Genomic DNA, 17,583 nt, shown 5'->3' on the forward strand with positions numbered 1-17,583 from the left:
GCGGCTTCCCCTGAAGGGCGGCCGCGCTTCCGCGCGCAGGCGCAAACTCCGGAGCCCTTAAGTGACTTCCCGAGGCCGCCCGAGTCTCCAGGTTTCCCCCTTTCCCCCCCAAGTTGGCGAGTTGGGCGGTCCCGCCGTCGTACTCCCGGCTCGGTCGGCGGGCCGCACCATGGCTTCGGCGGGGGTGGAGAAGCGGAAGCGGGTGAACCTGAGCGTGAAGCAGAAGCTGGAGCTGATCGAGAAGCTGGAGTCGGGCTGGTCGGTGGCGCGGGCGTGCGAGGAGTACGGCGTGAAGAAGCAGACGGTGTCGGACATCCGCAAAGCCAAGGAGAAGCTGAAGCGGTTCGTGCGGATGTGCGACGTGGATTCGACCGGCGGCGCGGCGGAGATCGGGGCCCGGAAGCACATGAAGATGTCCCAGGAGGCCTCCCTGGAAGAGGCCGTGCTCCGGTGGTACGTGGAGCAGCGGGCCGGAGGGTCCAAGGTCCGGCGGGTGGACCTCAAGGCGGCCGCCAACGCCATCGCCGCCGACATGAAGCTCACCTTCAAGGCCAGCGACGGCTGGATCTGGCGCTTCTACAAGCGCCACGGCATCGACCACAAGCGGGCCTGCGCCGGGGAGGCCGCCCTCGCTGCTGCTGCTGCCGCCGCCGTCGAGGAAGAAGAAGAAGAGGAGGCCGAAGAAGACGAAGAAGAGATGGCGCCGCTGGGCAGCGGCTTCTACAAGCGCTACCTCATGTCGCAGATCAGGTGGGGGCCCTCCAAGGCGGCCGCCCCGAAGCTTTGCAACGGGAACCAACTTTCGATGTTGCAAAAGGCGGTTGAGCCGCCTGTTGTTGTTGTTTTTTATTCTCCAGGGCCGTTGTAGCTTTGACCGGTCACTAAAGGGACTGTCGTAAAGCAAGGACGACCTCTGGAAAGCTACTTAGACCCCGGTCTCTTGCAGTTGGCCACAGCCAACTCGCCACAGCCATGGCTAACACGCCACAGTCAACTCGCCACAAGACAACTCAGTGCGGGACAGGACTTGTTTTGTTCATGTATTTATTATGGTTGTCAATGGCTTACGAGATAATAGGTATAAGCATATAAACAGGAGTAAGACTGCAGGGAAGAGGTACGAATAAATGGGGACAATAGGACAGGGATGGTAGGCACGATGGTGCCACTTTACAGACCGCTTAGGAATGGGGTGAGGTCAATCGTGGATAGTTTAAGGTTAAAGAGGAGTCTTAACGCAAATGCCCAAAGAAATAGTGGGATAGAATCGTTAAAGGATGCAAAAGGCGGGGCAGAATGAAATGAGAATGGCAACAAAAAAATTTTTTTTTTAAATTAAACCATTAAATAGAATTATTAAATTTCCCCATGGTGAGTTGTCCCACAGCGAAGTGGCTGGGATGAATTGGCTGTGGTGAGTTGTCCCATTCCCTTAGCCCCTGCAAGAAGGCGTCTGCAGCTTGAGCCTCACACCTGGAAGTGCACACACTCACAACGCGCACACACACAACCACTCCTCTTTCCTAAATCACAGCTGAGCTCTGGAAGGGCATCCCTTAAAGTCAGAGTGTCTCTTGAAAAAAACAATTCCAACATGCCTTCCACCGAAGACCTGTATACTGCATAAGTCAAAAAGAATATATTTACAGACCCCTCACATCCTGGACATAAATTGTTTCAACTTCTACCCTCAAAACGACACCATAGGGCACTGCACACCAGAACAACGAGACACAAGGACAGTTTTTTTCCCAAACGCCATCACTCTGCTAAACAAATAATTCCCTCAACACTGTCCAACTATTTACAAAGTCTGTACTATTACTATTAATCCTCCCATCCTTCCTGTCACCCATCTCCTCCTGCTTATGAGTGTATGACTGTACCCTTGTTTCTTGTATCCTTACGATTTTTATTGACTGTTTCCTAGTATTAGCAACCTATAACGATCATTAAGTGTTGTACCTTATGACTCTCGATGAATGTATCTTTTCTTTTATGTAAACTGAGAGCATATGCACCAGAGACAAATTCCTTGTGTGTCCAGTCACACTTGGCCAATAAAGAATTCTATTCTATTTTATTCTAAAGCCGGGGTCCCCAACACACATGCCCCCGTGGCCTGTTCACAACCAGGCTGCACCAGTGAGCAAGTTGAGAGCTGCCCATGTGTGCGTTCCGGCCTTCCAACTCGAGTGGCCCAGTTGCAAATTGGGACACAGCCCGGGGAGGTTAGGGAGCCCTACTTTAAGGGACACTGAGTTTAACAGGCATCCTTCCAGATGACTGTACCTGTTGCCTAGGCCACAACTGAATTTCCAAGGTTGGAAATTCAGTTGTGGCCTAGGCAATAGGTACGATTGTGCATACTTCCAGGTCTGAGGCTCAAGCCACAGACATCCTACAAGGGCTAAAATAGCTTTAGGAGCTTAACTATCCCAACTTATAACTGTTCATTTAGTGACTGTTCAAAGCTGCAATAGCACTGGAAAAAAGGGACTTAACAGCTGTTGCAGCATCCCGGTGGTCACATGATCAAAATTCAGATACTTGGCCCTTGGCTCATTTATGACGGTTGCAACATCACAGAATCACATTTTGCGATCAAGCCCAAGTCAGTGGGGAAGCCAGATTCACCTAATAACTTCATGACTGATTTAATAACGGGTGATTCACTTAAGAACGGTGGTGAGACAGGTAGTAAAATGGAGCAAGGTCACTTCATAAATGTCTTACTTAGCAGTAATTGTGGCCTCAGTTGTAGTTGAGCCATAGGGCTCATCTAATCCAGAGGTGGGGAATTTACTGTATAGATACTTGCTCAGTCAAGAATGGGTGGAAATCACCCTTCAGAAAGGTCCATGGTAGAGAAGAAGACTTCTTCTGAACAAGTCTGGAGACTTTCTGCCTAATTAGAAAGGGGCTGTTAAAGTCCTTCATGCTTTACGGTTTGTAATGTTTTTTTGGATAGCTCATTGATTTTATGATATTTTATGCTAACTGCTATGCAAATATTGTTGTTTTTAAATAAGTACTGGTGGCTTTTAAGTGAAAAGCATAAGCTTTTTTGCAATTTGGTGCTGTTTGGATGGGGATTGTGAATTTTCTTGCGTGCTTACAATGACTGTGAAAACAGATTAACTGATGCCTATCCAGTGGCATACGTGTTGCCATTACTAAGACGGATGCTAGTGTTTGGTTAACATTTTTATTATTTGTGGCCCTGAAAACGACCGTTTAGGTAGCCAAACATGGTTACTAATATGAAATTGGTCAACCCTTATTGCTTATCACCACATTGCAATACGTATGCCACTGGGTATGCATCAGTTAATCTGTTTTCATAGTCATTGTAAGCATGCATTGTAAGAACGCAAGAAAATTCACATTTCATAGTCATCGTAAGCATGCGTTGTAAGAATGCAAGAAAATTCACAATCCCCATCCAAACAGCACCAAATTGCAAAAAGCTTATGCTTTTCACTTAAAAACCATCAGCATTTATTTAAATATAACAATATTTGCATAGCAGTTAGCATAAAATATCATAAAATCAATGACCTATCAAAAGAAAAAGTCATAAAACCATAAAGCGTGCAGGACTTTTTCACAGAGCTATACGTTATGTTGATTATCTCATCCCCAGCCTATAAGTGGAATGGCTTTAAGTCACCCTGGTATAAAAGCCATGTTCCAAATTGTGAAAGCTGAAGGAGCCAGAATCCTTTACTTGCTTATTTCATTCACGGTTCAGTAGCAACCATGTTACTAACTTAACAACTGCTGTAAGAAAAGTCATAAAAATGAGGCAAGACTCACTTAGGAAATGTCTTGCTTAGTGTTTTGGGCTCAGTCGTCGTCATAACTCATGGGCTACCTGTATCGGCCTCTTTATAACACGTTTCGAAGTATATTAGGTTCCTTAAGTTTGGTCTGCTAAATCTGATCTTTGAACATTCTAGATCCAAGAGCAAAGAGGCGGCCGAGAAAGCAATGAAGGAGGAAAAACGTGCAGATCTCCAGTGGAAAGGAGGGCCAGAAAATCCCACCAATCCAGTTCGGCCCTTGTATATTTCAGAACCAAAATTAGAAGAAACAAACCTAGGAAAACTCCCCTGTGAAATTCAGCCTGAGCAACCAGGATGGGGAGCGTCGCAAAAAAGGAAAGAAGAGCCATTCCGCGGGATGGAAGAGCGCTGGGAAGCCCAGTGGCAGGAGTTCCTCAAGACCCTGCAACCTGCCTACAAAGGAGGAAGCGACCCAGGTTTTCCAGGGGCTTCACCTTGGGAAGACACCAAGGCCTTTCTAGCGTCCTTTGAGCAGGTGGCCCAAGCCTGCCAGTGGCCCTCAGAGCAATGGGTGGCCCATCTTCTGCCAGCGCTGAGTGGAGAAGCCGAAGAGGCCTTCCGAAGTCTGGAAGCCAGAGATCGGGACGACTATGGGAAGGTGAAGGCCGCCATCTTGCGAAGGGAAGCCCTGAAAATGGAGAGGCAACGCCAACATTTTCGGCAGTTCTACTGCCAGGAGGTGGGAGACCCCCGGAGGATCCACAGCCAACTCCAGGAGCTTTGTCTCCAGTGGCTGAGGCCGGAGAGACGCACCAAGGAGCAGATTCTGGAGCTGGTGATTCTGGAGCAGTTCCTGGCCAGCGTCCCATCGGACCTCCAGAGCTGGATCCGGGCAGGAGGAGCAGACACCTGTTCCCAGGCGGTGACTCTGGTGGAGGAGTTCCTGAGGAGCCAGCAGGAGGTCAAATCAGAGTCATATGAGGTACGGTTTAAAGATGACAACTCCAGCCTTTTTGCGTTACGGAACGTGGATTAGGTTGCTTAGAGGCGCCCACAATTCTTCCCTTGAAAATTAGCTGCATTTGTAATATAGCAAGAGAGTGAGGGTGAAGCATTTTGGATTAGTTGAATTTCATTCCGTACAAAACATCACCAGAGTGTGAGGGAGATGGGTGTGGCTTTTTTTAAAAAAAATTGATAAAATAAAAACAGATAGTCCTCGACTTAAGACCACTACCGAGCCCAAAATTTCAGTTGCGAACAAGACAGTTGTTGAGTGAGTTTTGTCCCATTTTACACCTTTTCTTCCCCTAGTTGTGAATTGCGGCAGTTGTCAAGTTATTAACAGGGTGGTTAAGTAAAATATAGCTTCTCTGTTGACTTTGCTTGTTGGAAGAATGCAAACGGGATAACATGATTTGCTTGCTTATTTGTATCCTATGACTATCATTAAGTGATAGTCCTTACCCTATGATTCTTGACATATATACCTTTTCTTTTTATGTACACTGAGAGCATATGCACCAAGTGTTGTGGTTCGCCAGCAGCCGGGGCAGTCGGCAGTGGAAGTGGACAGTGGGAAAGAAAGGGGACCAGTCAGGGAGTCTGGAGAGGACTCAAACGAGGGTCCTGCATCCAATGCAGAGATGGGGCCAGGACCATCTGAGAGTGGGGTGCTGCCTTTGGAGCCTTTGGAGTCTGGCAGCAGCGAAGCAGAGGACCCAGGGGAGCCTGTTCCCAGTGTGCGTGTGCACAGAGCTGCTAGAAGGCGAGAGCAGCTGAAACAAAAGGGCAACTCAGGAGTAAGGCTGGGAGGTGATTGCCCCTCCCATAAGGGATAAAAGTCAGACCTCAATGACGAAATCTTTGCAGGAAGCAAAGTAGTTTGATAGATTCCGAAGCGCTGTGTACTCTGGTTGTTTTTTTCTGGTACTTCAGTTGGTTTCTTTTATAATTAATTGGACACTTCTGTTTTTGGCAGCATTCCACAGCAGTCAAAGGTGTGTGCTTATCTTCTCCTTGAAGCTCTGTGTACTCTGGTTTTTTTTTTTTTCTGGTACTTCTGTTGGTTTCTTTTATAATTAATTGGATACTTCTGTTTTTGGCAGCATTCCACATCAGCGAAAGGTTTGTGCTTATCTTGGGGAACTGTTTAAGATTAGTTCTGGCTAGGAATGAAAGCAATTCCCAGCGTTGCAGTAAAATAAGTTTCGCTTTTAAAACAAGTTTGTGAATAATTATGTTTGACGAAGCCTGGGTCAAAACACCACGACAAATTCCTTGTGTGTCTAACCACACTTGGCCAATCATTCATTCATTCATGACCCCATCATAGTCATGGTGATTGTGAGTTGGTGGCTCTGACAACCATCATGAATATGAACGAGTCGTCGAGAGTCAGAATTATGATGACGGGACCACAGGGATGCTGCAATAGTTGTGAGCGTGAAAAACGGTCATGGGTTTATTTTTTTCCAGTGCCGTTGTAACCGAACCGTCACAAAGTGAGAGATTTTTAAATCATGGACTACCAATGTATTAAGGCGCAGCTTTGTAGTGCAAAAAAGCAACATTTGGGAGGGGCTAAATGGACAGTTTTTAGCCCAGGAGGGCCATCTCATTAGGGTTCAACTTGCTGTGGGAAAACTCAGCGTGGGACAAGCATTAACGCTAATAGAGAAGAAATAGTGGAATAGAATCGTTAAAGAAAGGATGCCAAAGAAGCAGGGATGGGATTCAAAAATTTCGGCAACTGTTTTGCTACCCAGTTGCTGGGTGGGCCTGGCCATGGTGGACGTAGCCTAGCGGTACTTCCGGGAGGGCCATTTTTCACCTTCCCCAGAGTCCGGAGGCTTCCCTCGGGCATCTGGGAGGGCGAAAACGGCCTCCCTTGGGTTCTGGAGGCCCCCTGGAAGCCGGAAACAGGCCCGTTTCCAGACTTCCAGTAGGGCCATTTTTCTCCTTCCCAGAGCCTCCGCGCAGACCCTGCACTTACTTACATGTATCGAAAAGTGGGCCGCGTGGAGACTCCTGGTTATGGGCCGGTTGGTTCAAATACCGGTTTGGCGAACCAGGTGCAGATTTAACATCCTATTCACCCGAACCAGTCCGAATTGGTGGAATCCCACCCCTGCAAAGAAGGGACAAAAATGAAATGTGAATGACAGAAATATAAATATTTTAAAAATCATTTTAAATAATTACATTGAATCATTGTCTTGTCCCATAGCGGAATTATCGTGTAGTGAGTTGGCCATGGTGAGTTTAGAAGGTGGCTGTGGGAAGTTGACCTTGGCAAGTTGTCCCATTCCGCCTCATTGATCTCAAGGGCTTCAGATAGCGGTACAAACAGTGTGAACTTTTCAGACGCTATCACAGTTGTGCATGTATCCGTAAGAGAGTCCGTCTCTGCAATGCTGGTTGCCAAAGCTAATTGAATCCCATAATTGTTATTAAAGGCAACTGTCAGGACTCCAACTAATCCATCCCCATTCAAATCATAAGTCTCTAGCCGCATCTCTCAGAGTAAAAAAAAAATAAAGAAAAATTAGGAGTGCCCATGTTGGCGTTAGCTGGGTGCAGCTGACACTAAATTACATCATTCATTTCCCCCTTGACCCTAGTCTTCCTCCCACTCCCTGGATGTATATTCTCCAATGGGACACATCCATAGCCAAGAGTCATCAGACATGTTCTCCAGTAATATTGTTGCGTGCTGACAGCTTTGGGCTGCCAAGGCGATTATCTGAGGCATTTAAGGAATGCACTGCTTTCCCCCACTCCCTTTCTGCTGGCAACTAAAAAGGCCAAAGGACAGCAATTGCCTACCAGCCTCCCACAACCAAAGTCAGCGGGGAAGGTGGCAGGATATGGTAAGTCTCAAGCCAGCAAGAAGGGCTGCCGAGTGGGAGCAAGGTGACAGGGTTTGAAGAAGGCAGGATAGGCATGGTTGGGGCAGGATTCTGGGCAGCACAGGAATGTGCCTTGAGGGTATGTGAGTGAGAAGAGACCTGTCCCAGCAACTTTCGACCTTCCCTGTCGGTTTGCCCAGTGACCTTCTGAGGAAGTTGGCGAAGAAGATTGCAAATGGTGATCCTACGATCGCAGGACGCTGCAATCAATCATGAATGCAAACCGGTTGCCAAGAGCCCAGGTCACAGTCAGGTGACCTGGAGGATGCCGAGAAGGCCAGAAACTCCAAGGACCGGTTGTATCTCATTAGGATTATCCTAACTGGACTGGAGGCTAAAACAATGAAGAATGGTGGCAGGAAGTGGCAGGGGTGGGATTCTACCAATTCGCACCTACTCCCAAGAACCAGTTGTTAACATTCCAAGCAGTTCGGAGAACCGGTTGTGAGAAGAAATTACTGGCCTAATCCTGTAAGGAAGATAGGAAGGAAACATTCTGGTGTTGCTTACAGAAATTGCCTCTCCGCTAACCCTTATTACATTCTTGGCAGGACTGAGACTTCCTGTCTCAGGAACGTCTCTGGAGTTTTTTTCCCCTCCTTTCCTGATACTTTGCTTCTGTGGAGGGAACATTCAAAGTTACAATGGCATTGAAAAAAGTGACTAATTTTGAACTGTTGCTGAATGAAAGGTTGTAAATCATTGAGCTATGTGTGTCCCTAAGTCAGATTTTGGACTGTTGCAGGGGCCAGGGCTGATCCAGGAGGTGGCAGTGAGTTTTCTCACCTCTGAGCAGACTCCGTTAATTCCCACAGAGAGGAAGATCAAGCAAGAAGAGGAGGATAGCGGCAATTCAGAAGGTAAGATAAATGTGTTAGACTAGCACACACAACTCCAATGACCTAAGTGCTAGAGCCCACTGTAACTACATAGCCAAAAAGGCGTTAAGAGTTGTTAACCTAATCTTACGTAGCTTTTTCTCTGGCAATATTACGCTAATAACTAGATCATTTGCTAGACCAATACTTGAATACAGCTCATCAGTCTGGAACCCACATTACGTATCTGATATTAACAGAGTTGAGAAAGTCCAGAAATATTTCACAAGAAGAGTTCTCCACTCCTCTACTTGTTGCAGAATACCTTATGCCACCAGACTCGAAATTCTAGACCTAGAAAACCTAGAACTACGCTGCCTTCGGTCTGATCTTAGTATATAAAATCATACATTGCAATGTCCTACCTGCAAATGAATACTTCAGCTTCAACCATAACAACACAAGAGCGAACAGTACATACAAACTCAAAGTTAATCGCATCAAACTTGATTGCAGGAAATACGACTTCAGCAACAGAGTGGTCAATGTCTGGAATACTCTACCAGTCTACCTGACTGTGTTTTTTTTCCCCAAACCCCAAAAACTTTAACCTTAGACTGTCTACTATTGACCTGACCCCTTTCCTAAGAGGTCTGTAGGGGGCTTGCATAAGCGCACCAACGTGCCTACCATCCCTGTCCTATTGTTTCTTTTATTTCTTTTATTTATTTTTTCTTACATGTATCCATGTATTCATAACTATGTTTTTACTTATACCTATTGTCTTGTAAGCAATTGACAAAAATAAATAAATTAAATAAATAAATAAATAAACAAACTCAGATCGCTTGCCAGGATAGATACCCATGACAGGACCCAAACGATCATCCTGAAAGACGTTATAAAGCTTTGTTTATTTTAGGAATCGTGACACAACACAGATTAGTAACAGAATGGAAGCAAAATTGAAAAGAGCCAAAGAGAGACCAGTATTAAGGGGATTTAAGTCCTTTTTTTTCAGTGCTGTTGTAGCTTGGAACTAACCGTTGTAAGTCGAGGACAATTATTCACAATTCACTTAACAATTATTCAGTGATTCACTTAACAATTATTCACAATTCACTTAACAATTATTCAGTGATTCACTTAACAATTATTCACAATTCACTTAACAATTATTCAGTGATTCACTTAACAATTATTCACAATTCACTTAACAATTATTCAGTGATTCACTTAACAATTATGGCAACAAAGGTCATAACATGGGGGTAAAACTGAGTTAAATCAGAAATTTTAGGCTCTGTTGTGGTTGTAAGCCGAGGACAACCCGTAGTCTACATCTGTGAAGAAGAATTCCAGGATTTCTTGTGGAGCCTGTTTCCTGATCTGGCCTACATCGAAGGGCTCACATATAGTAAATCTGACTTACATGTTGCCTGGGGAACTGTAAGGCCCTGACTCTCTCCCCTTCAGACGATAAGAATGAACTTTTGAAAGCTGGGTATTTCAGCAAGACTCTTTATTGCAAAGGAAAAAGATCCAAGTGATGTTAAAAGCAGGGTCTAATATGTCTCCAGCTATGCAGCTTAGGTAAAGGGAGTTAGAACCCCTCCCCTTAGTCCAGTGTGGATTTCCTCAATACGAAGAAGCAACATGCTACTTCCCCACCCACCCCTTTTTTCTCGGAACGTAGTTGAGAAGAGCTTCCCAGGAAGTTTCTTTCAGAGCTGGAATTTTTATGGCCCCCTCTTGCTATCTCTCCAAGAGGTGACAAGTTTCCAGGCATCTGGGCTCCAGTCCCCTGATGCGTTGCGGGTCCCACTGCCGGGATGAATTAGTCAGCTGACGACCTGCACCCGGGCAGACTGTCCGGGCGGGCTCCTCTTAGTGGCAAAGATGACAGCGACACAAAGATTTCTTTTGGTGAGAGGAAGCCCAGATAGTACTACGCACCTCTCTTTTATTGTGCAGCAAGCAGGGCGGGGGGTTATGTTACACATGAGGAAGTTAAACAGGAATAGGGAATATTGCCATATATGGCTACACCTTATGCTATAGCCAACTCACGTTTTACACGTTGCTGTTCCATAGTGTCGCCCTATATGTGTATTGTATGTGTATTGGGTTTTCTGTGTACGTGACTTCCTACTGATGTGTCATGATATTGCAACAGTCCCCCAGTTGTATATCATGCGCAAGTTACACAGATTCAGTACAAGAATTAAGATATTCAGGTTACATCAAAAGGATTATTTGTATCAACGCCCCCCCTCGCTTCTTCTTCCAGCGAAGAATGGCAGATACACAGATCTGACATAGAACAGTGGCCTCAACAACTCTCTAAAAAGAATGCAAATGACCAGCTGTCCGCAAAGGAATAAAAATCCTTCCAATCTCTACCATCCATTCAGAGCTGAAGAAGCTTCTTGGATGAGACGGAAAACAAGAAAGTCCAGGGGCCTCTTGAAAAAGCACCTCTTTGGGAGTGGCTGTCGAGTGGCCCAGAACAACATAGATGTAGATCGGGGGTCGCCAACCTTTTGGACCTCAGGGACCACCAAACTCAATATTTCAAATCCCGGGGACCACTAATGTGAATTTTGACTGACGGTGGCTTGCTGACATTGGTGGGAGAAAGGAGAGAGAAAGAGAGATCTGATCTAACCTCGGAGGGTTGATGATGTTCTCTCTCTCTCTCTCTCTCTCTCTCTCTCACACACACACACACACACACACACACACACACAGATCCCTCACACATACACCCACCCTCCAAGGCAACCCCATTCCTAGCCTGCTTTGAGCTCCGTTCCTAGAGGGAGTGGGGAAAAAAAAAAAGAAAAGAAAGATCCTATCTGACTGTTAGGGATACACCCTAGCAAGATCTGCAGGGCAGTCAGGCAGGCAGGCAAAATATGTGAGATATCTTTTTTTAGTAGCTTACACTCAGTAAACCAGAGTGCCTATTAAATAGTTTTATTCCAGCAAGAGTTAAAACATAGTCAAAACAGTCCATATATCATTCACTTAGTTCAGTCCATCCAGGGATTATTCATTTGCAAATTCCAGTGTCGAAAAAGAGAGGTCAGTACACTTACAAATATCAGTCCGGTGATATATCTCCTCACAGTAGAGAGATATGAAGAACTCAAAAACTCCTCTCTTCCTTCAGCAACTCTTCAGTAGGGGAAAGACGCAGCTAACAAACCATCAACGTAATCCAACCCAGTAATTGTCAGTAATTGCCAGCAAACCATCAGGGAATCGTCAGCAATCAATCAGGTTGTCTTGCTCCCTCTTATGGTGGTTTCACACCACACCCAAAATTACATGCTTTGCAGTTAAAGTGACACATACTTAAACTAACAATCATAGCTTATATATATTATTTTACCCAAACTACGTTAGGTGACCTATGTTATACCTAACACTGACCTTGAGGGCTGGTGATTTTCTTTCTCTTTCTCTCTCTCCCTCACACCCCCTCACCCCCTCCATGGCAGCCCCATTCCTAACGTGCTTTTGAGCTCCGTTCTCAGGCTGCACACAAGGAAAGCAGCCAAAAGTCTTTCTTTCTCTCCCCCCAAACTCCGCCAGAAATAAGCCTTCGCCGGTGCAGCCTCTTGGAGCAGGATGCTTTGCAGGGTCCCAAAGACTCATTTCTGGCAGAGTTTGGGGGAGAGAAAGAAGGACTTTGGCTGCTTTCCTTGCGTGCAGCCAAAAAACAGGAGAAGAAAGAAACTGAAAGAAGCAACCCCGGTGGCCAGGCAAGTTCCTCCCTCCGCCCTTTCCCCCCTCCCCTCACTACCTCGTGGTGTTCCTAATGCAAGCGACAGAAACCTTGTGTTCCTGTGGGCCATGTGGGTGGTGCAGCCTTGTGTTCCCCAAAGCCTGGATTAATTGCTTTGGGGCAGGGTGTGCTTTGGGGTGGCATTTCTCTGTGGACCACCAAAATATTCTCGTGGACCACCAGTGGGCCGTGGACCACTGGTGGCCAACCGCTGATTTATATTGACTTGTTTCCTAGTATGATTTGATTGCTTATTGTACCCTATGACTATTATTAAGTGTTGTACCTTATGTGTAGAGTTGTGATTGCAGGAATGTTCCAATCTCGGATGGCAAACCCCAGATAAAGAATGTTTCCAAGCAAATACAACTCAGGCAAACAAAGTCACTAATCTAAAGGAGGATTAGAGAGAGGAAGTAAACATCTGATAATTGTGTTAATTACTATGCTAAACAGTAGCGAAAGTTAAGCAGTAACCAAAGTTAACCAATGTTGGAGGATTGCTAAAAATGTGTATAAATGCAAGACTAGACTCCAATAAAGTTCATCATGATTCAGCTGATCATGATCAAACAACTCGACTGCCTCATCATTACAACACTTATGATTCTTGATGAATGTATCTTTTCTTTTATATACACTGAGAGCATTTGCACCAAGAGAAATTCCTTGTGTCCAATATTCTAGTCTAGTCTAGTCTAGTCTAGTCTTTGGTCTAGTCTAGACTAGTCTAGTCTAGTCTAGTCTAGATGTTAACTCCCCCAAAAATCATTTTCAAGTTTTGGAGGGTTTGGCTGCAGACCTCATGATTTAATTGGGATAACTGCCGGAATCCTGACAGTAGAAAGGAATCAATAAATAGCATTTCCCAAGATCAGAGTCTGAGCACTGATCCAGCAGGAAGCAGCAGCTTAGCCAGTGAGGGATGTAGATTGTTGAACTGAAAATCAGGTCCTTGGCTCTCTTGAGTCACTTCTGTCTCCACTCTCTTCCAGCCGCCGCTGCCACATGGATCGTTGAGTCAAAAGAGAGGGATGACACCGAGTCTGTGAAGCTCCAGGGGTCTCCTTGGGACAGCCTCCCCAAACTCCAGGAGGACAGAGACACCCCGGTGAGCCGTGACGCCGCTTTGAAGCAGAAGAGGGAAGATGGCTCAAGCCAGCCCATGGCTGAAAACTTTCCCCTGGCAGGAGAGGAGGGAAACCTAAGCCCTCCGGCGATCAAGAAGCGGTACGGGATCCGGGGGAAGAAGACTTGCTCTGTCTGCAGCAAGACCTTCAGCCGGAGCACGGTGCTGGCTGCGCACCAGAGGACCCACACAGGCGAGAAGCCGTTCACCTGCCAGAACTGCGGGAAGTGCTTCAGCTTCAAGTCGGCCCTGGTTGTGCACGAGAGGACCCACACGGGCGAGAGGCCCTATTCTTGCGATCGGTGCGGGAAAAGCTTCTCCGTCAGCTGGGTCCTCACCAGGCACTACCGAGTCCATGCTAAAAATGAGCAGGCGGGCTGTTTGGAGTGCGGGAAGAGCTCCAGCCAAAAGTCTCAGCTGCTCAGCCATCCGAAAGCCCACGTTGGGAGGGAGGAGCCCTTCCGATGGACCCAGCCGGGGGAAGCCTTTGATGGGTGCGCTGTGACCATTAAGAGACAGGAAGTTTCCCGCTCTGGGGCGGCGAAGCCCTTTGGCTGCCCAGATTGCGACAAGTCCTTCAACACCTCCTCCCAGTTGGACCGGCACCACCGGGTGCACACGGGGGAGAGGCCGTTCACCTGCTCCGAGTGCGGGAAGAGTTTCAGGCAGTGGCAGATCCTGATGGTGCACAAGAGGATTCACACGGGCGAGAAGCCGTTTAAGTGTGCCGTCTGCGGGAAGTGCTTTTCCAACCAGGCCAGCCACATCCGGCACCGGAAAGTCCACGCGGGGGAGAGGCCGTACTCCTGCGCCCTCTGCGGGAAATGGTTCCCCCATCACACGGTCCTCGTGAAGCACCAGAAAATCCATGCCCGGGAAGCCTTAAACAGTCGCAAGGGGGTGGAGATGGCGGGGAAAGAGGAGAAGGAGGAGCGAGCGAAAGAAATTTAATAAAAGGAGAGCGGAGTGCTCTAGGTTTGGGAAGTTGGGACCGTAAGGCATCCTTTCCTTAATAGCCCTGTGGCCTCCAGATGTGTGGAACCGCTGGCCACTTTGGGTGGAAGGCTCAAGGGTTGTACTAAATTTCTGAAAATAACTAGGTTTAGGAAGGTTCGGCCTTGTTCAAGAGGCAACTCCGCAGCGTGTGGCCGTACAGGCTCTTGCGAAACACTTGGTGGGCTCCAGTTGTTGATATCTGCCCCAGCACTTGTGTAGGAGACAGGCCCATCCTCCGGCTGAGACGTTCGAGAGCCCTGCCGATGTTTGTATCTGGGAGCTTACGTTGGATGGGTTCTCAGTTGGGTGATGAGGGATTATTGAATGCCTGTGAAGTTGATAGTCTCAGGGGTTTAGGATCTTTAAGCTATAGGCCAGAGGTCCCCAAACTTGGCAGCCTGAAGACTTGTGGACTTGTTGAAGTGCACAAGTTGTAAAAGCTGCCAAGTTTGGGGACCCCTGCTATACGCTGTAGCGACCCAGTGAAGCAGTTGATAGAAGATAAGGTATCTTTGTAATGGTCGCATTGTCAACTCGTAAAACATTCCTATGCCTGTTTTAGTAGTTGCCATAACAAAAGGGGTGGTGGTGGAAGGAAATCTGGAAGAGCAGTTGAAAGCAAAAGTACATTCCAACTCTTATCTTTAAAAGACTGTAACTAAAATACCAGAGTTTTTGCCCGCAAGTATATTTAATTGGAGAACGTGATTGATGACACCCAGACTGTGAATGTGCTCAATTGGAGAATGTGGTTTATGAGTCACACAGGGGAAGTGGGGAAACAGAGTCACAGGGAATGGTAAATTACATATGCCAGAGTTGGCTTCCTACAGGACAATGCCAGTTATGTCGCCTCTAATGAATCCTTTGAAGTTTTTGTGAAGTTTGGCTTGAGAATCCTGATTTCATTAGAGCGATTGCTGGAATCTTGACATGCATTTTTATTGCCTAATATGCTGTTCCTCCGCTAGGTGACTGGGGGATTCTGGGAGTTGTAGCCCACCTATCTTAAAACCTGCCAGGGTTTGTAAACACTGGCCTTACAACACAATATAAGAAACACGTTTTGTTTGGGGTTGCAGTTTGGAAGTTTGGTTGAACCATCTTGGGTAGGCTGCAATTGGGAAAATAACCTAATATCTGGAACTGGGCTTGTTCAGATTTTGGCTGACACAAAACCCCAGAGGTATTTTATGGGGCAAGTTAGCGCAACACTCGAACCCTACTGGCCTGTCTTCTTCCCACCATGGCATGTGTCCCAAGTGCCCAACTAGGGAAAGGAAAGCGCTGGGAGGATGGGAGGTGAGTCTATAGGACCTTACCCAATCAAGACTACGGGCATTGGCAGCTCTTCACCCTGCCCTTCATTTTTCCTCCTTTTCCTTGTCTCCCCTTAGTAACCATCACCACAATCAACATTCTTGATTTTTCTCCATAGTCCCTGCCAACCCAGCTTGGTCTGGAATGCACTTATGCCCATTTGGACCTGGATGCGAAATCATGCAGAGAAGAGTTGTGTGCAGGATGTTTAGTGCCACCCCTAATAGCGAATTTGGGGCTATCTCAGAAAGCTTAAGAGTGGTGAGATCTGTTTAGTACTTGGATGGGAGACCACAAGGAAATCTTCAGGACTGCAGGCCATACTGGGATCTAATAAAAAATAAAAAATAAATTCCAGATGGCAATATTAGTAAATCATACGAATATTGGTGCCAAGCAAAATATGCGGACACACCTGTGAAATGAACAAGAGTTGAGCTCAACTTTATGTTTGTATGGTCTAGTAGTATATAGCATAGGAATTGGGAGCAAATGGGAGAAGAAAACACCTCAGAATATTTTTTTTTCCTCCCCAATTTCTGTTTTTAGGTTCATTTTGCTTTAATGAGGTTTCTGATGTTGAAGGTTGTTGTCATTCCCTCAAAATTGCCACATTGAGAAGCTAATGTGTGTCATAGAAACTAATTAAAAAGGAATTAGAAATATTATTAGCCTGACTCTGAAGTTTATTTTCTTCTTCCCTTATTGTTGCTTTTCTCTTCTTTCTTATAAAGTTTTTATTTTTTTACAACAAACATACAAACAAAACATAAAAAACATAAAACCACCTTTCAATTATATACGCTTTTCTTTTCTTAGTCCTGGTTCACCATGGCCTCCAAAGACTCCCTCAGAGAAGCTGAGGTTCTACATTGACTGGAATCGCCCATTCGGTCATTGACCAATTTTTCAGAGAGGGTGGTATTCAGGCAGAACAATGATATATATGCTGGGAAAAGAATAACAAGGACATTGGAGGCCAAAGCCCTTTATGGCAAGGGGGGGGGGCGGACACGACTGGTGGTGCCTTTATGACTTGTGGACTTCAACTCCCAGAATTCCTGAACCAGCCATGCTGGCTCATGAATTCTGGGAGTTGAAGTCCACAAATCATAAAGGGGCCATTCCAGAGGTGGTATTCAGCAGGCTCTGGCCAGTTCTGGAGAATCGGTAGCGGAAATTTTGAGTAGTTCGGAGAACCAGCAAATATCACCTCTCCTGACTGGAGATGTTACAGTATCCTTCCCCTGCCACACCCACGGAACCGGTTAGTGGTCCCCGGGATTTAAAATTACGAGTTTGGTGGTCCCTGAGGTCCAAAAGGTTGGCGACCCCTGCTCTATGATGCAGCAGTAAGAAGGTCCCCAGCAGTTTTTCATTCATTTGTTTTTCTCTGAAAAGCCTCAGGTAGTATAATCTCTGCTGGGCCCATTTGACCAGGGCTGCAATGTGAGCATCTCAGGTCAGGTCCTCTTTTATGATAACTTCCAGAAACTTAAAACTGGGCCCTTGCTCCACTTGGTCTCCACTGATAAGCAAAGGCTGGTTGTCTGATCTGTTCTTAACCCATGGAACTTTACCTATGGAACAGCTTGCCTTTCATTTTATTTTTACAACAAAAACAACAAATAAAGCCATCTTTCTGTTTTACAGTGTGTCGGTTGGGTACATATATCTTATGTGCATAGTAGTATTGTTATATATTTCTTTATTTGATTAGATTCATAAACCATTCTAGTCATATTCCATTATTATCATTAACCATATAATTTCAATTCTGTATCTTTCCAAAAACAAATCTCATCCTCGCTAACCGCTTGCCTTCAGA

At 46.2% G+C, this 17,583-nt stretch overlaps 1 protein-coding gene across 1 annotated transcript; it reads left to right on the plus strand.

Annotated features, from left to right (window-relative positions):
- The first annotated feature begins 169 nt into the window (after positions 1-169).
- On the plus strand, positions 170-16,423 carry LOC148126600 (uncharacterized). Its single transcript, XM_087927802.1, has 4 exons — positions 170-750; positions 3,963-4,770; positions 8,445-8,559; positions 13,306-16,423. The coding sequence occupies exons 1-4, from the start codon at positions 170-172 to the stop codon at positions 14,388-14,390; spliced, it is 2,589 nt and encodes an 862-aa protein (XP_087783928.1). The 3' UTR covers positions 14,391-16,423.
- The last annotated feature ends 1,160 nt before the right edge of the window (positions 16,424-17,583 follow it).

The sequence above is a fragment of the Pseudonaja textilis genome, chromosome 2 (assembly GCF_049901715.1).
Source record: "Pseudonaja textilis isolate UNSWEBS1 chromosome 2, rPseTex1.2, whole genome shotgun sequence".
Classification (NCBI taxonomy): Eukaryota; Metazoa; Chordata; class Lepidosauria; order Squamata; family Elapidae; genus Pseudonaja; species Pseudonaja textilis.

Excerpts from the sequence above, each read along its gene's own strand:
- LOC148126600 (XM_087927802.1), top strand. The coding sequence starts at position 170 with ATGGCTTCGGCGGGGGTGGAGAAGCGGAAGCGGGTGAACCTGAGCGTG. Across the intron at positions 751-3,962 it reads TACCTCATGTCGCAGATCAG|ATCCAAGAGCAAAGAGGCGG; the intron begins GTGGGGGCCCTC and ends TGAACATTCTAG. Across the intron at positions 4,771-8,444 it reads TCAAATCAGAGTCATATGAG|GGGCCAGGGCTGATCCAGGA; the intron begins GTACGGTTTAAA and ends GGACTGTTGCAG.